This window comes from Mobula birostris, chromosome 16 (genome assembly GCF_030028105.1).
Source record: "Mobula birostris isolate sMobBir1 chromosome 16, sMobBir1.hap1, whole genome shotgun sequence".
NCBI classification, from domain to species: domain Eukaryota; kingdom Metazoa; phylum Chordata; class Chondrichthyes; order Myliobatiformes; family Myliobatidae; genus Mobula; species Mobula birostris.
This window is the reverse complement of record NC_092385.1, coordinates 15,715,947-15,739,600: the sequence shown is the minus strand read 5'-3', so window position 1 is coordinate 15,739,600 and position 23,654 is coordinate 15,715,947. Positions and strand designations below refer to the sequence as shown.

General features: G+C 41.8%; 2 protein-coding genes across 2 annotated transcripts in view; both read right to left on the bottom strand.

The window, feature by feature from the left end:
- The window catches only part of atg7 (ATG7 autophagy related 7 homolog (S. cerevisiae)), a 180,458-nt gene extending 174,680 nt beyond the window's left edge, over positions 1-5,778 (bottom strand). Inside the window, exons 1-3 of the mRNA XM_072280327.1 lie at positions 5,601-5,778; positions 5,441-5,495; positions 132-249 (exon numbers count right to left, since the gene is read on the bottom strand). Of these exons, the coding sequence (XP_072136428.1) occupies positions 132-249; positions 5,441-5,495; positions 5,601-5,754 (327 nt within the window). The 5' untranslated portion in view covers positions 5,755-5,778. The remainder of the gene's footprint in view (positions 1-131; positions 250-5,440; positions 5,496-5,600) is intronic.
- Positions 5,779-11,547: 5,769 nt separating this feature from the next.
- hrh1 (histamine receptor H1) lies at positions 11,548-22,879 on the bottom strand. The gene is given in 4 exon segments (XM_072281016.1): positions 11,548-12,117; positions 12,120-12,453; positions 20,357-20,440; positions 22,767-22,879. Coding segments are annotated over 4 exon segments (1,101 nt in total).
- Positions 22,880-23,654: the final 775 nt, after the last annotated feature.

The window sequence follows — 23,654 nt, the reverse complement described above, 5'->3', positions numbered from 1 at the left end:
ATTTTTTATCCTTTCTACTTCTCTTCTAGTATTCCTCAAACCATTTTACATAAAACCATATTTTTAAAGTTGTTATCTTATAAAATGCCGTTTCTTTTAACAAGTAAAGAAAGTTTTCTTCTGTCATTTACCTCCTTTCCCACTTGCTCCAGCAAGGCCTTCTTATCAGTGGACTTAAATGATTGTAGAGTATTGGTGTTGTACAGAGTCCCAAAAACAGGGCAACATCGAGGTGAGGTCATGGCATTCCTAAGTGAACAGACAGAATATTCTTTAAGCAATATGACAGAAACTCTGTTGCAATTCCAGCCATTTGCTATTCGGCTGTCCTTTGATTAGAAACCTATGAAATGCACAGGGAAATCAAGCAACCTCCATTATAAAAAGTAATGAATATTGTTTTACTTTTCTGAACCTTAAGATCTAGGCCATACAACCTATTGAGTCTGTTCCACCATTCGATCATGGCTGATTCATTTTTCAAACCCCATTCTCTCCCTTTCTCCCCATAACAGAGAGCCTGTTGAGATGTCAGTGCTGGGATGGACATAGTTTTTGACTGACTGTAGATCATAGCCTCCTGGGAGGCCTGCTATTGTATGGTGGGTGGTGGGGGGTGGGTGCTGATGTTTTTTGTTGAAGTAAGTGAGGGGAGGGGGAGGGTTGATGCTTTTGCTACTGCTTGTGCGTGGAAGCAGGGTGGGGGACTTTGCGGGGGGGGGTCTAATTTTTTTCTGTCATTCATTCTTTGAGTTTTTTTCTGTCCGTTTTCTGTGAAGAGTAAGATTTTCAGATTTTCTGACATTAAACTGAACCAATGAACCCCTCTCTCCCCTCTACCAATCAAGAATCTGTAAATTTCAGGTAAAATACACCTAATGCTCCCTCTGTGCCAATAGATTGCACAGATTCATCACCCTCTGGCTAAAGAAGTTCCTCTCAGGTTTAAAGGGATGTCCCTTTATTGCAGGCTGTGCCTTCGGATCCGAGACTCTCCTTCTATTGGAAACGTCCTCTCCACATCCACTCTGTCCAGGCTTTCAGTGTCTATTAGAGTTCAATGAGATTCACCCCGCATCATTCAGAACTCCACTGTTTACAGGCTTAGATATCAAATGCTCCTCACACGTTAAGCATGTATTATTTCCTAATCTGGACAGCAAACCTCTCTGCCAGTTAAAACATCAGTATGTCATACAGACCGCAATCAAAGTTTAAAGTACATTTGTTATCGAAGTACGTATACTTTATACAGCCCTGAGATTTGTCTCCTTACAGGCAGCCACGAAACAAAGAAACCCAAAAGAAGCCATTAATAAAAGACCCACAAACACTTAATGCGCAGAGAGGGGGGGAAAAAAGGTAAATTGTGCAAACAGTAAAAGCAAGTAAACAGCATTTAGGACGAAAAGGAGTCCACAGACACGAAGCCGAGGGCAGGCCTACAGCCTCAGCTTCAGTTCATCACGCAGAGGAGAAGCAGAGTTGGCAGTAGGATCGTGGGTTCACTTGGACAGAAAGGCAATATCATGCGAGGAACACATTTGTGATCATTTGTCACTGACTCCTCCTGCAGTATGTATTCAGATGTGAACAGCATTGGATGCTTCTGTGATGCAATCCTCTCCCCACTTCACTAAAATAGCCTGGTGACTCACCAAAGCATGCAATGTCCCGTAAACTGTAAAAAGGCAGCAACATTGGGGAAAGAATGTTCTGAACTCAGTTGAAGATACCATGTTTGTTCACTAATGAAGAGGTCTTGGCCTGAAATGTCGACTGCTTATTCCTCTCCATAGATATTGCCTGACCTATTGAGTTCCGCCAGCATTTTGTGTGTGTGGTTCTGATTTTTCTGCAACTGCAGAACTTCTTGAGTTTTATCTTTCTAATTTTACCGAGATCTGGATGTCACTTGAAGCGCCAACATTTCTTGTCCAATCCTTGACTGCCCTTACCAGAGTCACTTCCTTAATTTCTGGCAGTCCTTCTCCTAAAGGCACTCCCATGGTGCATTTAGGCTGTGTTTCCAGGATATAGATTCAGCGACAAGGACAGGTCAACACAAAACATTGGTACTGGTATTTTCATGTGTTTGTATCGTAAAGCAGAGCTACTGAAAAGAAATGCGGAACCCAAAGGCAGTACAGGGCATTAATTTCCAGATTGCTTACCCAATTGCACAAATACGCAAAAAAGGGAGGGGGAATTATGCTGTTCTCATGCTTAAATACACTTCCACTGTAAATATCTGCTTCTTTCCTGTGTACTGTACAATGGGAGCAGTAGTGGTGGGGGCAGAAACAAGCGGTGTACTTGTAGTAACACACATCAAAGTTGCTGGTGAACGCAGCAGGCCAGGCAGCATCTCTAGGAAGAGGTACAGTCAATGTTTCAGGCCGAGACCCTTCGTCAGGACGAAGTGGTCTCGGCCTGAAACCTCTTCCTAGAAATGCTGCCTGGCCTGCTGCGTTCACCAGCAACTCTGATGTGTGGTGCTTGAATTTCCAGCATCTGCAGAATTCCTTGTGTTTGCGTTTTTAAATGTACTTGTAGTATTTTTTTTGCTTCTAAAGTTACAATTTTAATTGCATAAGTACAAACACATCTGCCTGCAGAGACCTTCCGACTGACATGCTCTAGGTACGTGGATAGACAGCCAGTTTAATCCAAACTCCACAATGATCAGCTGAACTCAAATGCTATTCATCGTTGGTAATTTGGTTCAGAAACAGAACACAAAATCGCAAATCATAGGTGTTGGACTCCTCTCACAGTACTACTGACAGTCATTTATACTATACGTTATACTGTTCATTCTCCCTGTGACCACATGGGTTTCCTCTGGGTGCTCCAGCTTCCTCCCACAATCAAAAGACGCACTGGTTGGTAGGTTAATTGGTCATTGTAATTTGTCCCGTGACCAGGCTCGGATTAAATTGGATAATTACTGGGCGGTGCGGCTCAAAGAGCCAAAAGGGCCTACTCTGCACTGTACATCAATGTACATAAACGTTCCCTTCGCGATGCTCTCCTGATAGTCAGCAATCTTGTGCAACTAGCCAGACTGGAACAATTCATTTGGCTTTCAATATCTTGGCTTCAGTTTTTGCCGTACAAGAACACACAAAAATACACGTAATTGGAGATCTTAAAAAAAAAATCAGGTGTGGTTATGTTCAAGGCAACTATTTTGATCATTACACACCTTTATCCTTCTAAATTCAGATCACTCCTGGTGCATTTCAGTCTTATGCAATACACTGTAGATTGTCAATTCTTAGCAAGAGCACTCCAAACTCTATGAAAACAAATTTATTAGTCTCAAACTAGTGATGGTTTTTGATCAGTGAAAATGAAAATTAATGCAGTTGTGTATGATTGGGTGAGCAGTATTCCAAAGGAAGAACAAAACTGAAAATAACTGAACTAGGCACCTTATTCTAATGATGATCTCCAAATAAGTTTACTGATCAGCCATAGCAATGATTATTGGTAACAAAGCGTAATACTTCATTTCACAGTTTATCACAAGTTCAAACTGTTTTGTCAATACCTTGTATTGATCTCACACAAATAATTGCTTCAACAATTTACCCTTTTGACTGATTTACTATTCTAAAATAATAGCACTGTTGGGTATTTCATAATCTATTGCTCCATTACCCAAGAATCTTTATAAAACAGTAATACTCTGCCAGCTTTAAAAAAAACCTGAAACTGAACACCAATCCAGAAATTTAACACAAGTAACACATGCAAAATGCTGGAGGAACTGAGCAGGCCAGGCAGCATCTATGGAAGAGAGTACAGTCGACGTTTCAGGCCAAGACCCTTCGTCAGCACTGAAGAAAAAAAGATGAGGAGTAGATTTAAAAGGTGGGGGGAAGGGGAGAGAGAAACGCAGGGTGATGGGTGGAACCGGGGGAGGGGTGAATTAAAGAGCTGGGAAGTAGATTGGTGAAAGAGATACAGGGCTGGAGAAGGGGGAATTCTGAAAGAAGAGAACAGAAGGCCGTGAAAGAAAGAAAAGAGGGGAGGAGCACCAGAGGGAGGTGATGGGCCGGCAAGGAGATAAGGTGAGAGAGGGAAAAGGGGATGAGGGAGGGAGGGAGGGAGGGAAGGAGTGAAGGCGGGGGGGGGGGGTGTTGCAGGAAGCTCGAGAAATTTAACATACCCAGCACCAAACTGGGATTACTGAAGCAACGGAATACTATTTCTCTATTAATAGACCAGATCATTTCCCTGTTTTAAATTACCAGGTATTATCAGTCACTCTCCAATAATCTGCCTTTTGATAACACAGTTCTCTACACCCTCTCCCAATAGGAGGTGATCTCAGGTTTACATATGAATAACTTGTGAATAAAAATGATTACATTTACATGGTTGCAACTACTGGGCTTAACATCAGACAGCTAGCAGTGACTGTTCGATAAATTTACAAATAACAGCAAGTTATGAATGATCTCTCTCTCTCTCTCATTAGTGAGTGAGAGAGCCTGTTGTGCTGTTGAAGCATTCGGATGGTCAGTAGTTTGTGACGGACTTTAGATCGTGGTCTCTGGGGGCTTCTCTTGCTTGCATGGTAGGTGGCGGGGGGGGGCTGATGCTTGCTGAAGTAAGTTTGAACCCCAAAGCCCCCCTCCACCTCCCCCTCCCACGCACAAGCAGCAGCCAAAGCACCAATCCTTTGGGGCTTTGGGGTTGATGTTTTAGCTGCTGCTATGCGTGGGAGAGGGAAGCAGATTCTAACTTTTTTCTGTCATTCATCCTTTGGGGTTTTTTTCCTTTGTTTCTTGGATGTCTGCAAAGAGTAAGGATTTCAGGTTGTATACTGCATACCTTCTCTGAAATTAAATTGAACCATTGATAGCAGATTGTTTCCAGTGAACTTTATTGATAGTAACAAAAAGATAGTTTTGTGTTTTTGCATCATCATCATCATCAGGTGCCTTGCCCAATCTGAGCTTTGACTGCCATGGCCCACACACTCCAGTTTCGGGTAGAGTGGATCAATTCATTGGTATCCATTTCCAGTTCCCTGGCTGCTGTCTCCATCATCATTTGCCTTTGCCTTCCTCTTGCTTTCTTCCCTTCAATCTTTCCCATAACTACCGTGCATTCTAACTCCTCTTTCCTAATCACATGTCCAATGAAATTACGTTACCTTTTCATGATCTCATACATTACTTCTCTTTTTGTGTTTGCTCTGTTATTTTGTGTTTTTGCAACCAAAGTCTAATCAGTGAAGGGGAAACGTATCCTGACACCACATTCAAGACCTGGTATAGCAATTTACAGGTAACAGATCTAAAAACAATTAAAAACTGAGATGACCGATTCTCTAGTTTAGATCTAAGTTGGAGAACAGCGATCGCAGAGTATAATGCGTTTAATTATCTTTATGAACTGACGTATTCACGGTACAATTACTCACACGTCGAAGGCACTGAACTCCAAAGTTAGTCGAGTTGGTAGTCCAGCAGGATCACCTTTTGAATTAAAAAATACAGTTTAATTTTTGTTTATTTCAGCACGATGATGGTTTAAATCCGAGAATCAAACTGAGCAGAGAACCAGCATCAAAGCGTTTGTACCATTATAGTAATAGCCCCTGATGTTCCGGGGACTCTCGTCCAACCTGTAGTCATTCAGCTTTCTCCGGGTGAGTTCGTGCCAGAATCCCGCATCCAAGGCGCTGCCAAAGGGCGCAAACTGCAGCGCCGACCGCTCGGGGCCGCGCAGCTCCATTCCACCAGCTACTTCCGCACTGTCGCCTGGCGCGGCTGATGACGTCACCGCATCCCGGCCGGCGCTGTCAGATGGCATCACCGAGCACCGAGAAAGCGCCCCGTGTTTTCAAGGGATGGTTCTGAGCCGTGGAACGGGACCCGGCAGTGATTGTCTTCACCGTGTGGATGGAAGGACGGGAGACCCAGCAGTGATTGTCTTCATTGTAGATGGAAGGAGGGGAGACCCAGCAGTGATTGTCTTCACTGTAGTTGGAAGGATGGGAGACCCAGCTGTGATTGTCTTCACTGTAGATGGAAGGAGGGGAGACCCAGCAGTGATTGTCTTCACTGTAGTTGGAAGGATGGGAGACCCAGCTGTGATTGTCTTCACTGTAGATGGAAGGAGGGGAGACCCAGCAGCGATTGTCTTCACTGTAGATGAAAGGAGGGGAGACCCAGCAGTGATTGTCTGTCTTCACTGTAGATGGAAGGATGGGAGACCCAGCTGTGATTGTCTTCACTGTAGATGGAAGGAGGGGAGACCCAGCAGTGATTGTCTTCACTGTGTGGATGGAAGATGGGGAGACCCAGCAGTGATTGTCTTCACTGTAGATGAAAGGATGGGAGACCCAGCTGTGATTGTCTTCACTGTAGATGGAAGGAGGGGAGACCCAGCAGTGATTGTCTTCACTGTAATGAAAGGAGGGGAGACCCAGCAGTGATTGTCTTCACTGTAGATGGAAGGATGGGAGACCCAGCTGTGATTGTCTTCACTGTAGATGGAAGGAGGGGAGACCCAGCAGTGATTGTCTTCACTGTAGATGGAAGGATGGGAGACCCAGCTGTGATTGTCTTCACTGTAGATGGAAGATGGGGAGACCCAGCAGTGATTGTCTTCACTGTAGATGAAAGGATGGGAGACCCAGCTGTGATTGTCTTCACTGTAGATGGAAGATGGGGAGACCCAGCAGTGATTGTCTGTCTTCACTGTAATGAAAGGAGGGGAGACCCAGCAGTGATTGTCTTCACTGTAGATGGAAGGATGGGAGACCCAGCTGTGATTGTCTTCACTGTAGATGGAAGGAGGGGAGACCCAGTGGTGACTATATCTTCACAGTAGATGGGGAATGCAGAGACTTGACAGTTGCTTTATGTCTACATTGTGGATAGTAGGAGTGTACTAACAGTGATACTGCGGATGGTTGGAGGGAGGAGACCTGAAATCATTTTATGTTTTCATTGTAGATTGAACAAGCCCTGACAGTGATTGTATATCTTCACTGTATATACACCTGACGTAGTTTTATACTGTACCTTGAAAAAGTTTTCAGCCCCCACAGCTATTTTCACGTTTTGCAAAAGAAGACACAATCTGCAGATGCTGGAAATCTGAGCAACACACACAAAATGCTGGAGGAGCTCAGCAGGCCAGGCAGCATTTTGTGTGTATTTTCACATTTTACTGTAGATTTTTGAACGAATCTACAAAACACTGTGCATCAAGTCAAATCAGAAGAAAAATTCCAAACCCTCTCACCAATTTCTTAAAAATTAAAAATCAAAATTATGATGCTGAAAAAGAATTCATCCCCTTTGTAATTACTACGCTAACTTTTCTCAATTGCAAAATACTGTATTACTTTTACAACTCGCCCAATGTGCTGATCCAGAAAATTGGAGTATCACCTGTTTCCAATGAATGCATAAGAATAAATGCTCCTTCTCTGTAAGATGCAACAGTATGGTGGATTTTCAACAGACCAAACCAAAATGAACATTAAAGAGCATTCAAGACAAGTCAGGGAAATGATAATAGAGAAGCACAAATCTGGGGAAGGGTACAAGACCATCTCAAAGGCACTGAACCTACCTCAAAATGCTGGAGGAACTCAGCAGGCCAGGCAGCATCTATGGAAAAGAGTAAACATTTTGGACCAAGGCAGGGTCTTAGCCTGAGACATCAACTACTTATTCCTTTCCAAAGATGCTGCTTTGGATTTCCAGCACTGGCAGATTTTCTCGTGTTTCTGAACATAACTGTTGAAAAAGAGGTATGCAGATTTTCTTGTGCAGTCCATCTTGAAAAAGTGGAAAAATTATGAAGCCACATCCACTCTGCCTCAGTCGGGCTACCCCTCCAAAGCTAGTCACTGCAGGTGCTTGTAAGAGAAGCCACTGTGATGTCAACAGTCACTCTGAATGAGCTACAGAAGTCAGTGGCTGCAAATAGAGGTGAAGTTCATGGCTCCACAATTTCTAGGGCCTAGCACATAAAGGGTATTTATGGAAGGGTGGCAGGGAAGAAGACCTGGCTAAAAAAAGAGTATCCCTGCCCAACAAGACTTGGCAAAACATCACTTAGAAGGTACTGTAAAGAGGCGGAAGAAAGATTTGTGGTCAGATGAGACTAATATGGAACTTTGTGGCCTCAAAAGTAAGTGGAATGTGTGGTGTAAATCTAATACTGCACATCAGCCAGGTAACACCATCCATACTGTAAGGTATGGTGGAGGTAGCATCATGCTATGTGGGTGCTTTTCAGCAGCAGGGACTGGAAATCTGGTCAGGATTGATGGGAAGATGAACGCTGCTAAATACAGAGAGATCTTGGATAAACAACTGCTAGTGTCTGCTGGAAAGCTTAAACTGGGGAGGAAATACATCTTTCAGCAAGACAACAACCCAAAGCACACTGCCAGAGCAACCATGGAGTGGCTTCAAATGAAGAAAATTGATGTCCTTGAGAGGCCCAGTCAGAGCCCAGACCTGAACCCGATCAAACTTCCCTGGCCTCCTCTATTGTCGCAATGAGGCCACACTTGGGTTGGAGGAACACCTCATATTCCATCTGGGTAGCCTCCAACCTGATGGCATGAACATCAATTTCTCAAACTTCTGGTAATGCTCTCCCCCCTTCAGTATTCCCCATCCCTTTATCTCCTTGCTTGTCCATCACCTCCATCTGGTGCTCCTCCCTCTTTTCTTTCTTCCATGGCTTCTGTCCTCTCCAATCAGGCTCCCCCTTCTCCAGCCCTGTATCTCTTTCACCAATCAACTTCCCAGCTCTTTACTTCATCCCTCCCCCTCATGGCTTCACCTATCACCTTGTGTTTCTCTCTCCCCTCCCTCATCTTTTAAATCTACTCATCTTTTCCTTCTCCAGTCCTGCCGAAGGGTCTCGGCCCAAAATGTCGACTGTACTTTTTTCCCGTAGTTGCTGCCTGGCCTGCTGAGTTCCTCCAGCATTTTGTGTGTGTTGTGAGGTAGTGTTCATGGGTTCAATGTCCATTCAGAAATTGGATGGCGGAGATGAAGAAGCTGCCCCTGAATCGCTGAATGAGTGCCTCCATGCTTCTGTACCTCCTTCCTGATGGTAGCAATGAGAACAGGGCATGACCTGGGTGATGGGGGCCCATAACGGTGGATTCTGCCTTCTTGAGGCCTTGCTGCTTGAAGATTTACTGGGTACTGCACAGGCTAGAGTCCATGATGGAGCTGACTAAGCTTATAACTTTCTGTAGTTTACACTAATCCTGTGCCGTAGCACCCCCACCCACCTCCCATACTAGACAGTGATGTAGCAAGTAAGAATGCTCTCCACGGTATCTCTGCAGAAACTTTCTAGTGTTTTTGGTGACAAACCTATTACGTGAACAAAGGTTTGGCGGCTGAATACTTTTTCAAGACTCTATATATTTTCCAAAGTTAAAAGTTCATAGTGCATTTATCATCAAAGTATGTATACTATATTTAGCCTTGAGATTCACCTCCTTACAGGAAGCCACAAAACAAAGAAACCCAACAGAATCCATCAAAGAAATGACCATCAAACGCCCAACGTGCAGGGGGGAGAAAAACTGATCATGCGGGTAATGAAAGTAAGCAAATAACATTCAGAACTGAAGTTCACGAAAGTGAGTCCACAGCCACGAAGTCGGTCATCACTGCGGCCAATCCAGGAGCCCGTTGGTTGCAGGCCACGGCCTCAGTTCAGTGCGGAGATGAGTAAACCTCCTGGAACGGCGAGCTATATCTCTCCACTGTAGATTGAAGGAGGGGGAAGACCTGACAGCGTACCATGAGATTGGTAGTGTCGGGAGGGAACGGCTTGACTTTGATTTAATAACCTTGGAAACATACATCTGCTATCATCTTTCAAAACTCGGTAGCTTCCAGGACATTTTACTTTGTTTTCCTACCTCTATTGCCCTATCTGCTGGATAGATCCGTGCCTGTGAGCAAGCCTTTCCCAACCTCTTAGAAATATTCGACCCATTTCTCCCAATCACTCTCTCACAGGCAATTCCTTTCTTCTCCCCACTCTCCCTAATTTCATTCCTCTCTACCACTTAAAATGCTCTTGTTTTCTAAAATTTCCTAGTTCTGTTTGAATATGATTGATTTTGTTGACAATTGAATGGGTATAGATAAGATTTGTTCTCATCCTGACCATCCGAGGTCTATTTGTGTCACTGTGTTGTAATTTGACACGCAACAGTTTGGTAGAAGGTCGAGGATATGTGCACTCAACAGGCTAGAAGAAAATAAATAAATTCCTCAAGGATAAAACTCAACCTTTATCTTTTTCTGTTTATATTATATTTTAAAATTATAAGCTATGATTTTTTAAAAATCCATTTTATGTACAAAAATTTTTGCAATCTCTATGATTCAGAATATATACATCTATTTAGTATGTCATTTGCAATGTTTCATTTTCATTTTGAGAATGAAAATATTTACCAGCCATATTTATGCTTTAAATTTACAACCAATATGTGTATATTTTGTAATTAAACAGACTGGCTGTAAGATATTTGCCAGTATTACACAACAGTCAAAGGCACTTGATATTCCTTATGCAAGTGAATTGCTGAAATCATCAAATATAAAGTTCATTCAATGTACGAAATTGCTAGGATAACTGATAATATTTTTATTAAAATAACTGACGTCTTTGGGTTTTGGTGGTTATCAAAGCAAAGTCACAAAGAGCAGCGATTACACATGAATGTTTGGTTCAGAGGTATTTGTACACAAATTAAGACCGAAAATGGAAGACAGCTTTGAAAGCTTTCTTGATGTTTTTGTTACACAGAGGGTAAATGAATGGGTTTAATGTTGAATTAATGCAACCCAACCATATTGTGATCTTGTGTAAACTGTGGCTGACACAAGTATCACAGAACCCCATGATCATAAAAATTCCAGAGTAAGGCAACCAGCACAGCAGGAAGGCAACCACTATAAAAACCCAACTGCCAGACAGCTTTCCTTTCCTTTATCACGAGGAATTGCGCAGACTGCAAGGAAAATCTTTGCCACAGTGGCTTAAATTGGCTAACATCATCTGCTCCTTCCACTTTTTCAGAACTATCATCCCAGAGTGTTGCTTTTGGATGCAGACTGAATTGAGGAGGCACTTCATCAAATGTCTGGATAGGTGATATTTCACATGTCTTATCGTCCAGATTCTCTGTTTGTTCTTTTACAACAGATTTTGTTAGTTGAGTGGTATTTTCTCTTTGTATGTATAGGGTGCTCAAAGGAAAGCACTTTAGATTTGCCTTAGTCATCAGACAATTTTGGATGAGACTTTCCTTCAAGGTTGAAATATCATTTGATCTGTAGTATTGGTCCTGATGGTGATTTTGTGCGTTATTGAGAAGAACCACATGATCGTAAACATTTGTAGAAATTTGTTCCTTTGATTCTGATTTAGAGGAGGCAATAATCCCTTGGTTACTTTCAATTAAGATGTTCTTGACAGGTAAAGGGTAACGTGTTTTGATTTCTTTTAAGCTAGAAAAATTTATTGTGGATTCTGAAAGTCTGTGTGTACCTTTGACTTCACTATTAGGAACCTGTGGCGTGATTTTTCACCTTGCTGGTTCAGAACATTTTCACGATTGTGTAATGAATGCTTTAAATTATTCTCGAGAATCCTTCTGTTGATTAGGGCATGCATATTGTCTTTCTGCTGGCAGTGTTTTCTGACAACCATGTAAATTCTTGTGTAATACCATAGCACTAACATGGATGGGACACAGAAGTTCAGAACTGCTGTAAGAATTTTGAACCAGGTGACAGAGTGAAACTCAGTTTCACGCTGATTGGTTGCAACAGTCCTGATGCTTCTGTTTGCAATGCTGTGCCACCCTTAGACAGGGAAGGGCCAAGTCAGCGACAGGAGCCACGGTCCCACAATCATTGCGACGGCTCTGGATCTGGTGCGGTATTTCAAACACTTCAGTGACTGGAACCTATCCACGCACAGAATGAAAATACTGAAAACGGAAGCTCTGCTGCTCACATAATCCACTGAAAGCCAAAACTGGCAGATCACTCTTCCCAGTTTCCATTCTTTTTCCAACATATACAGTATATAATACTAAAGGGCATGACTGTCATGCCAACAAACAGGTCTGCCAGAGATAGATTTACAATGTACATGTTTGCAATGTTATGCAGCTTTCTTTCTCGTTTCACAACATACAGCACCAAAGCATTCATAATGACAGTCAGTAAAGATATGGAGCTTAAGGCTAGGGTAAGTAAAATACTCTTAGCAGGATGCCATAGATGGCCATATCCCATTGTGTAGTTTTTTGCTGTGTTTGATATTGATGTGGTAATATCATGAATACGGAAGGAAGACAGGATTATACAGCCAGTGCACACAACCTGGTCTTGGCAAACGCTCTGGAGTGAAATGTATCTGAAAAACAGTAGATTGTGAATTAATACTTACAAACTAGACATGCTTAATCATGGTTAAAAAAAATGGAAGTGGTTAGCTTCACAGTTGTCCAATTGCATAGAATAGACCAGGACTTGCACTGCACTATTTTGCTGGTGTTGAAATAGCATTACTTGTCAACGTAGTGCTGTCCCAGAAGTCACATGAAGTTCAGAGAGCAGTGTTGTTAGGATACTTGTGCAATATCTTACACATATGTTGCAAGCATCACATGTAAGTATGTTTGTTATACATATATTGTCGGTTTAATCCTTTCTTGAAGATGTGGAGCAACGCTGATTCCGTACAGAAGTACCTGAGATCAGAAAAGCAAAGATCCATCCCACTGAGCTGCTTAATTTTCACAGACAGGTTTCCTTTTAAGGCCAGTTTTTTCTCAGCCTTTGCAAAGTCAGGACAGGACCACAGATTTTAAATATAAGCACTTAAGTAACGTATAGTGCTTTCTGTTGTCATGCAGAATTCGCCCATGAATGATTTTTTGCTTGCAGCCCAAATGTCTGGTTTGAATTCCTGAAAAATCATCATGTAACTGGAAGGATATTTGGGTAAAGCTATTTGCCTCACCATACATTTGCCTCTGACATCATTCCATCTCATGCACTCTTTACTTATTATAGAATTGCCCTTGCACTCTCTGTAATCTGCTCCATTTTCCCTCAGCTTCGGTTCGGCTTTCTATTCACTCCATCATCATTTATTTATGAGGTAAGGCCTCAGGCACCTCAGAACTACATTATGGTGTTCCATCAATAAATGGTTCCACCTCAATGTCTCACTCTTCTTTTTGAAGATCTTCTGAAAACCAGCCCCATGTTGTTTGATAAAGTTTTCCTGATGCCTCACTCCTTTACCTGATTTGAACTATATTTTTCCCTTATGCTGCTACGTTAAAAATGACAAGAGGTTTTATTTATGCAGCATCTTTGATGCTATGAGTCATTTCAAAGTACTCCATCATACTGTTGTCAAACAAAATTTGATACCAATCCCTAGTCTGGGATTTCATTCTTAAACATTGTTCCCACTCACTCTCAATGTGCCTGAAAGCATTTTTTTAAACAGTAACAGTGTTAAATAAATTAGCCTTTGTTACTGAGCTGGATTGCACTACTCTTCAGCATGTGGCTCAGGAGAAAATCCCCAGCTGGCATGTGTTAACATAATTCGCTCCCTCTCAATAAGTCACAAGCTCAGTGTAAGTAATGATTCTACGGAATAAGTTGTATTGCATGGGTTAGCCAAAGTCAGGAATGCATAGGTGGTCAGAAGACCGAGCACAGTACTTTGAGTAGACTTTACCCCTGCTGAACTGAGGAACTGAATTTGCAGTTGTATCCTGCACCACCACATTCGCATTAATGGGTGGAAGCAGGAGTCATTTTCCTTTATTTTAACTTACATTGATGTTTAGAATGAATTAACATTCTTACTAAAATAAATTTATAATTAGTGACTTTGACAAAAACTTCTACACCATGTTTTGCTGATAAGAGGCCCAATGTTTCCCCTAGATCACTCCACACTGGTGGATAGCTGAGGTAGGCTGGCTTCATCTCAGCTGGACTCAGGTCGGGGAAAGGTTAGTAGAGACAGATTCCTGCAAGATTGGGGTCAAAGGTATGGCAACCAGATTGTAATGTGGGACAATGTGAAATTGACCATTTGGGCAGGAAAAACAAAAAGCTTCTCTGTGAATAGAGTCAGAGTTATAGAAAAATATGGGACAGAAACAGGCCCTTCAGCCCATTTAATCCATGCTGAACCATTTAAGCTGCCTACTCCCATCAACCTGCACTAGAACCACAGCCCTCTATACACCTACCATCCATGTACCTATTCAAACTTCTCTTAAACACTGAAATCAAGCTCGGGTGCATCACTTGTGCTGGCAGCTTGTTCCACATTAGGAATAACAAAAGGTTATAGAGATCTGAGCGACAGAGTGATCTGGGTGCCCAATTACATGATTTGTGGATCGTTGGTATCCAGATATTATTAGGAAAATTAATGAATTGTTATTGTTATGAGAATTGAAAACAAAAGTAGGGAGGTTAAGCATTGATTATGTCGGCCATGTCTATATAGGACATGCTGAGTATTATGCTTCACGTTAGATAGCAATAATATGCAGTTTAGGATGAAAATTGGAATAGGCAGTAAAATAATATAAAACAATTTGTCTCACAGAGGTAAAGTATACAAATATATTTCCCAGTGTTTCCAGAGATTAATAATACAGATCCAGTCAACTTGTGTTACTGTACGATCTGCTCAAAAATAAAATTCCGCTTTCCCAGTTCATATACTATCTAGTTATATCAGGTCTTGCATTAATTCTCATGCAAAAATATGGTTTTAAAAAAGTATTGTTTTAAATGAAACAAAATGAAAAAAGTGAATTGAACAGACAGTTCTCGACGTACAGGTACGTTGCAATTAGACAATGGTCGGTAAGTAAAATCTCCAAACTTCATTAAAATGTATGCTATGATTTTGACTGCTGGAAAATAGGAATGCTTATTGTTACAGAAATGATACTGAAGTTGCTTTACTACAAACAATACTTTGTCTTTGCACAGCCTTGACAATCACTGGCTTTCTAATCCAAAGTATAATATTGGAGTGGAAAGGGTTCCTTCTCCAAGATCATCAAATATTAAAAAATCTTTCATTGGTATAAATACCTAGAGTACTGTGTATACTTCTGAAGCCTTTGATCTTTCACATTTAAAAATGACTAATATGCCCAGTGAGCACTTCAGTGGCAACGCTCCTGGTCCTAAGTGGCACTTGAGGAAAACACATTGAATATTCTTAGTTCTTTATTTGATGTCTGCAGATGATACTATTCAAATCACTCCAAACTGAACAGCATGACTAATACTCAATGTCATTCTGAATTGTACAATTTTACATTCAACAGCTGCTATTCAGAGTTAAAATTCTCCAACATAATTTCAGTCTTGAATATTTCAGTTTCCAAACGTACCTATGTTTTCAACTCTACCAATCTCAGCAGTACAAAAAGAAGTAACTTGCCTGTAGATAGCTCTTTATGTGATCTCAGGATTTCCTAGAATGCAACAAAGCCTGTATGTTTGAAGTATAGTTACTTTTGTAATGTATAAAATACAGCAGCTCATTTACACCACCCCACAAGATCTTTCAAACCCATTTTAACCACAAACAGAAATTTGGATTAAAGTCTCATTTGAAAAAAACAACAGCTCCAACAATACAGCATTCCTTCAAAGTGCACAGATGCACAGCCTTGATCTTTGTACATATTTCTAGGGCCGGATGTGAGCCCACAAATTCTGACTCAGGGGGAAACTGACTTAGAACAAAGAGTCTTGAAATGACTTTACTTGTAACGTATTTGAATTGTTATAAACATTCAAAGTTCCTCCATTCTTCAGAAGCATTTGAAAGTTCGCTCGATGCTTGGCTGCTGTGTGGGCGTGATTGATTCTGGTACGTAAAAACAAGTTGATTTATGTCTGCGGTCAGATCGCAGCTGACAATATGGGTTAGAAGAAGCAAAAATATTAATGTTATACTCACATTCTATGAAAAAGTAGAAACAAATCTACTTCTGAGTCAAGAATAAATAAGTTTGGATAGGAAACTAAACATTGTACCAGATGTCCATTTATAGTGTGTAAAATTAATAAATTGATGAGGATTTGAATCACTTTTGAGATTGAGACCAGCAAAAACTAAGTTCACATGAACTGGTACGAACACATGGTTCTCCAGTTCTTTACCTTCCCCCACTCCCCACCTGGCTTCACCTATTACATTCTACTTGTCCTCCTTACCCCCCCCCTCACCTTTTTATTCTGGCATCTTCCCCTTTTCCTTTCCGGCCCTGATGAAGGGTCTCAACCTGAAACGTTGACTGTTTATTCATTTCCATAGACGTTGCCTGACCTGCTGAGTTCCTCCAGCATTTTGTGCGTGTTGGTTAGGCGAAATGTTTATTGAGGACAGGAATTAAAAAGGAATTGAATGAGTTTCAATAGATACAGTCTTTATGGTCCAGATAAGACCATAAAACATAGGATCAGAATTAGGGCATTTGGTCCATCGAGTCTGTTCCGCTATTCCTTCATGGCTGATTTATTATCCCCCTCAACCCCTTTCTTCTGCCATCTCCCCATAACCTTAACGCCCTATCTAATCAAGAACCAATCAACTTCCACTTTAAATATAGTCAGTGACTTGGCCTCCACAGCTGTCCTTGGCAATGAATGCTGCAGATTGTTAAAGAGATTCCTCTTCATCTTTGTTCTAAAAGGATGTCCCTCTATTCTGAGGCAGGGTCCTCTGATTCGAGACTTGCTCATTGTAGGAAACATCTCCTCTACATCCACTCTATCTAGGCCTTTCAATATTCGATAGACTCTTCTAAACTCCACTGAGTACAGGCCCAGGACCATCAAACGCTCCTCATACATTAATCCTTTCATTCCTGGAATAATTCTTGTGGAACCCCTCTATACCCTTTCCAATGTCAGCACATAATTTCTCAGACAAGGGACAAAAATGCTCACAATACTCCAAGTGCAATCTGACCAAAGCTTCATAAAGCCTCAGCATTACATCTCAGCATTTGGGATGAATCTATCTTGCGCCTTCCACATTGCCCCCAGTAACTCCAGCCATTGCTGTTCTACAGTCACCTCTGCTAAAGTGCCCCTTCCAATCAACTTTGGCCAGCTACTCTCTCAGCCTTCTGTAATTCCCTTTATTATAATACTGATACATCTGACTTCATCTTCTCCTTCTCAAACTGCAGGGTAAATTCTATCGTATCATGATCACTGCCTCCTAAAGTGTTTAGTTACCTTAAGCTCCCTAACTAAATCTGGTTCATTATATAACACCCAATCCAGAATTGCCTTTCCCCTTGTTGGCTCAGCCACAAGCTGCTCTAAAAAGCCATCTTGTAGGCATTCTACATATTCCTTCTTTTGGGATCCAGCACCAACCTGATTTTCCCAATCTGCCTGCCTATTGAACGTCCCCCATCACTATTATAACATTGCCCTTCTGACGTGCCTTTTCCATGTTCATTGTAATATGTATCCCACACCCTGCTGTTTACTTACTCCCAATCCTATGTCACGTCTTTCTAAGGATTTGATTTGATTTTTCACCAAGAGAGCCACTCCACCTTCTCTGCCTACCTGCCTGTCCTTTTGATACAATATGTATCCTTGGATATAAAGCTCCCAACTATGATCTTATTTCAGCCGTGACTCAGTGATGCCCACAACATCATATCTGCCTTTCTCTAACTGTTTTATAAGATCATTAACCATATGCATTCATTCAAATACAACACGTTCTCCTGTATGCATTCAAATACAACACGTTCAGTCCTGTATTCATCACTCTTATTGATTTTGTCCCTTTGTCCCAATGTCTGCAATTTTGCCCAATCATCTGCCTCCCCTTCCTCACAATCTCTCTACACAATGCATAGACTTACAATCCACCTCCCCCATCTTCAGCCCTATCACCCCGGTTCCCATTCCCCTTCCAAATTAGTTTAAACCTTCCTCAACAGCTCTAGCAAACCTGCCTGCAAAGATATTGGCCCCCCTCAGGTTCAGGTGCAACCCATCCTTTTTGTACATGTCGTACCGTCCTCAGAAGAGATACCAAAGATCCTGAAATCTGAAACCCTGCCCCCAGCACCACGTCCTCAGCCACTCATTCATCTGTACTATCATCCTGTACCTGCCCTGTCTAGCAAGTCGTACTGGGATTCTAAAGAACAGTACATTTGATAGATTTGCATTAAAATCCAACTTCCGGTCCTTTAGCAAACAAGCAAAAATCTGCAGATGCTGGAAATCCAAGCAACACACACAAAATGCTGGAGGAACTGAGCAGGTCAGGCAGCATCTATGGAAAGGAGTACAGTTGACATTTTGGGCTGAGACCCTGAGGAAGGGTTTTGGCCCGAAACGTCGATTGTACTCTTTTCCATAGATGCAGTCTGGCCTGCTGAGTTCCTCCAGCATTTTGTGTGCGTTCTTCTGTTCCTTTAGTTTCAAAAGGATCTGCAGAACTTTGCAATTATCTACTGGATCTTCGTATTAATAGTACAAGAAATCTTGAATGTTAATATATTTCTTTTTGACAGTCTCCAGTGATTGAGGGCAACAATTTTTCAAATCCACACCTGTGGGTGCTGAGGTTTCTAATGGAGCATTGTTGGAATGGCAGCCTCTTCCATACATGCAGGGTGGGCAGTTTGTTTGACCTCAACAGGGCCTCTGTATGCCCATGATGTCCTCTAGGATCTCATGCCTTGAATGCTCCACCTCCACCATGAGCAGACATGAGCCAGAGATCGCCAGAAGTCAATTGTGCTTTTCTTCAGGGAGGCTTTCACTAAATCTTTGAATCTTTTCCTCCGTCTGCCTGGTAATTTACAGTATGCGCTCTCTGTTCTTGGAGTAGTTATGTCATTAAACCATATAACATATAATCATATAACAATTACAGCACGGAAACAGGCCATCTCTGCCCTTCTAGTTCGTGCCGAACTCTTACTCTCACCTGGTCCCACCGACCTGCACTCAGCCCATAACCCTCCATTCCTTTCCTGTCCATATAGCTGTCCAATTTAACTTTAAATGACAACATCGAACCTGCCTCGACCACTTCTGCTGGAAGCTCATTCCACACAGCTACCACTCCCTGAGTAAGAAGTTCCCCCTCATGTTACCCCTAAACTTTTGCCCTTTAACTCTCAACTCATGTCCTCTTGTTTGAATCCCCCCCATTCTCAATGGAAAAAGCCTATCCACATCAACTCTATCAATCCCCCTCATAATTTTAAACACCTCTATCAAGTCCCCCCTCAACCTTCTACGCTCCAAAGAATAAAGACCGAACATTAAAGTTAAATGATAGACTTTTTCACTTTCCATCTCTCTTGATGGTGAGTGAGAGCTTGTCTGTTCTTGAGTCAGGGGCATGGAGAAGCGATACGGAAGATTGTAATGTCGGAACAGCGAGCTGCTGGTCTCCCACTTTCGTTGCTACAGGACTGACCTCCCTCTTCCTTGCTGGAGAGAGAGAACATGTCTGAGATATTGAAGTGCGGGGTTAAGGACTGTAGTTCTGATGACTCTCGATGAAGGTTCCTCTGGCGCTTTTGCTCCTGCTCGTGTGGAGGGTGCAGGGAGGGTCGGCTTTGTGGCTTCGATGTCTTATCATTGATTCTATGGATCTTTTTTGTTTTGTAGATGTCCGTGAAGAGTACACATTTCAGGTTGTGTGCTGTATCCATTCTCTGATATTAAAGGAACTGAAATGAAATGACTGTTGCCTGACCTGCTGAATATTTCCAGTATTTTCCTTATACTTTATACTTTATTGTCGCCAAACAATTGGTACTAGAACGTACAATCATCACAGCGATATTTGATTCTGCGCTTCCCACTCCCTGGATTACAAATATTAAATATTAAAAATAGTTTAAATTAGTAAATATTAAAAATTTAAATTATAAATCATAAATAGAAAATATTTATTATTATTATTATTATTATTATTTCAGATTTCAAACATCTGCAGTATTTTGCAGTTGGTTTATTTACTTATGTGATTTTTTGGGGGGATGGAATAAGTAATTCACAAGAAGAAAACTAATTTACAGGGCTCTGTTTACATCCTTATAAAAGCAACTTGAGCCAGTCCCATCTTATGGATTCCTTTCTCATGAAAAATTAAGTATCTGGTATTTTATATTTAAGCTTTAAAGCACACACAACCATTAAAAATAATGAAAGGCATTAAAAATATCCAGTCAAATAATGAAAGCATTACTACTTACCTTTCTTCAGGAAGCTGAAATGTCCCACTCATTTGACTAAGGGTGGCAGTGCAGGCACTGTAGGAAGATTTTCCACCTTGAGAGCTGGATTTTACAGACAGTCACATAGGGACAGCCACAGCCTACGGGGGCTGGCTGGAAAATGCCTTTAAGACTTCTGCCTTTGCTGAGAACTTGGTCTTTCTTGAAGACAACCAGGTAAATCCCAGTATTAGCACTGGTCTCAGGGCAGAAGACCCACTCTCTCAATTTCCTTTAACTCTGCTTTAAACTATAAGGACAGCAGACAACAGCTTCAATTGTTTCATGTAACGATAACCTCGTAAACTGAGGCTTCAAATATTTACATTTAAAACGATAACTCAATTTCAATATAATTACCATGAAAACATGCTGGGAAAAACATAGTTATTCAAAACACAAAGAGCAATCAAAATCTTGGATATCCAATGTGATACAATTTTAATTTGATTCACAAACTCATGAGACTAATTAATTCTGCATTGCAGAATCTCACTTTAGAAATGCCAGCTACAAATCCCAGAGTCAAATAAAATAGAATTTGACTTGCTCAGTCATAGTAAACCAGAGATTTGCTTCTGGCGAAGATTAAATAGTTCATGGGTTCCCTCATTTATTGCTTCCATAGACAATATTTGACAATATTTCATTTTAGCTCCATGTGTTACAAACATGTATTCTGCCCTGGGAAAGATAATTATCTATGATGTGCTACAATTGCAAGCGCTGTATCAGAGTATTTCAAAATATAAAGGCATCCATTAGTCTTACGAGACCATGGATCTGCGCCTGGAAAGTCCTCACTCTCCAGGGCGCAGGCCTGGGCAAGGTTGTATGGAAGACCGGCAGTTGCCCATGCTGCAAGTCTCCCCTCTCCACGCCACCGATGTTGTCCAAGGGAAGGGCATTAGGACCCATACAGCTTGGCACCAGTGTCGTCGCAGAGCAATGTGTGATTAAGTGCCTTGCTCAAGGACACAACATGTTCCCTCGGCTGGGGCTCGAACTCACAACCTTCAGATCGCTAGTCACTTGGCCACGTGCCCACACAATTTCAAAATATACTGAGACCTCATAGGTACAGCATCCTGCTTTGTGATATTATTAGGATTTAAATGCTACAAAGATTTTGAAATGCCCAAATTAAGTTGCTTGGTAAAGGTCACTATTAACCAAACATACCAAGACAAACAGGCTGAGTTTGCATGACCTGATATTTTTAACTCTTTAGTGAGACATGCGTGTAGCTGACGAGGCCAGCATTTGTTTTTTCCTCATTGTTCTTGAACTGAATGGTTTGTTAGTCCATTTCAGAAGCAAAATCAGAATTGGGTTTATTGTCATTGTTGTGATTTTTTTGCACCAGCAGTGCAGTGAAATACATAAAATTTGCTATAAGTTATAATAAGAATGCATTAAAATACACAAATGGTGCATAAAAAGAGCAAAATATTGAGGTAGCATTCATGGGTTCATGGAGCATTCAGAAATCTGATGGCAGAAGGGAAAAAGCTGTTCTTAAAAGGAGTTCTTGAGGCTCATGTCCCTCCTTCCTGATGGTAGTAATAAGAAGAGGGCCTATCCCGGGTGGTGAGGATCCTTCATGATGGATACCGCCTTCTTTTGGTGTCACGCCTTGGGCAAGTTCAATGGTGGGAAGGCTAGTGCCCATGATGCAGCTGGCTGAATCTAGAACCCTCTGTAGCTATTTCCAGCCCCCTGCAATGGTACCTCCATACTGGATGGTGATGAAACCAATTAGAATGCTCCCCACAGCACATCTGTAGAAATTTGCTAGAGTCTTTTGTGACATACCAAAACTCCTCAAACTCCTAATTAAAAATAGCCACTGGCGTGCCTTCTTCAAAATTGCATCAATGTGTTGGGCCCAGAATAGATCCTCTAAGGTGTTGGAGCTCAGGAATTAGAAATTGCTCACCCTTTCTGCTGTTGTCTCATTGATGAGGACTGCTTTGTGTCCTCCCGACTTCCCCTTCCTGAAACCTACAATCAATTCCTTGGTCTTACTGACACCGAGTAAAAGGTGTTGTTCAAAATCACTCAACCAACTGATCCTGTACGCCTCCTCATCCCCGTCTGAGATTCTGTTGGAAACAGTTGTGGCATCAGTGAATTTATAGATGGTGTTGGAGCTGTGACTAGCGATACAGTCAGGCGTGTAGAGAGAGGGTAGAGCAGTGTTCTATGCACACAGCCTTGTGGTGCGTGGGAGTTGAAGATGGTATTTCCTTTCTGCACTGACTGTCATCTCCTGATGAGGAAGTCAAGGATCCAGTTGCAGAAGGAGGCATGGCAGCCCAGGATTTGAAGCTTGTTGATGAGTTCCGAGGGAATGATGGCGTTGAATGCTGAACCATAATCAACTAACCTGATGTAGGTATTCCTGTTGTCCAGGTGGTCCAAGTGGAAAGCCAGTGTGATTGCATCAGCTGTAGATCCGTTGTGGTGGTAGACAAACTGCAGCGGGTTCAGGCCGTACATAGAATTTCATTTGGCAGCTAAGTGCAGAACCAGCCATATTGTTTTGGGTTGGAGCCGTGTAGGTGAAGATATCAGAAATCCTTCATCTAATTTGACCACTCCTATTAGAATTTTATAGGTTTCTATATGAGATCCTAGCTCTGCAACATCACATACAGGGAGATAGCGCATTCAATTCCTGCATCCAAATCAATGCTGGGAATCCTGTGATACCATTAGAATACAAAAGCTGTGTATTCCTATTTCTTTCTTGTCAGACGTCAGTTCTCTGTCCATTATTAGTGCCTTAACCCCTGTCCGGTGTGCTTTAATTTTACATACAAATGACAGTTCAGTGAAGGCCCAAGTGCAGAGGGATAGACACGGTCTTGGAATGAACAGTTCACTGAGTTTTAATAAGAACTGTTCAGAAAAAAGGCAATTAATTATCACTAGGCCAACTGGGCTTCTCAAACTAACTGAAAACTCTCAAACTAGCTAAGAACTAATGCAGTTGCTGCAGCTCAAAAAGCAGTAAGCTATAACTAAATTAATTCCAACCACAAACAAGAGAAAATCTCCAGATGCTGGAAACCCAAACAACACACAAAATGCTGGAGGAACTCAGCAGGTGAGGCAGCATCTATGGAAAAGAGTACAGTCGATGTTTCGGGCCGAGACCCTTCATAACAGCGAGAGGGCGGGCATAACCCAGCAGGATAACCTGCAGCATGCTCCACCAGCTAGGGACTATGATTACTTTGTTATAGATAATTACATGTTCATAAGGAACTAT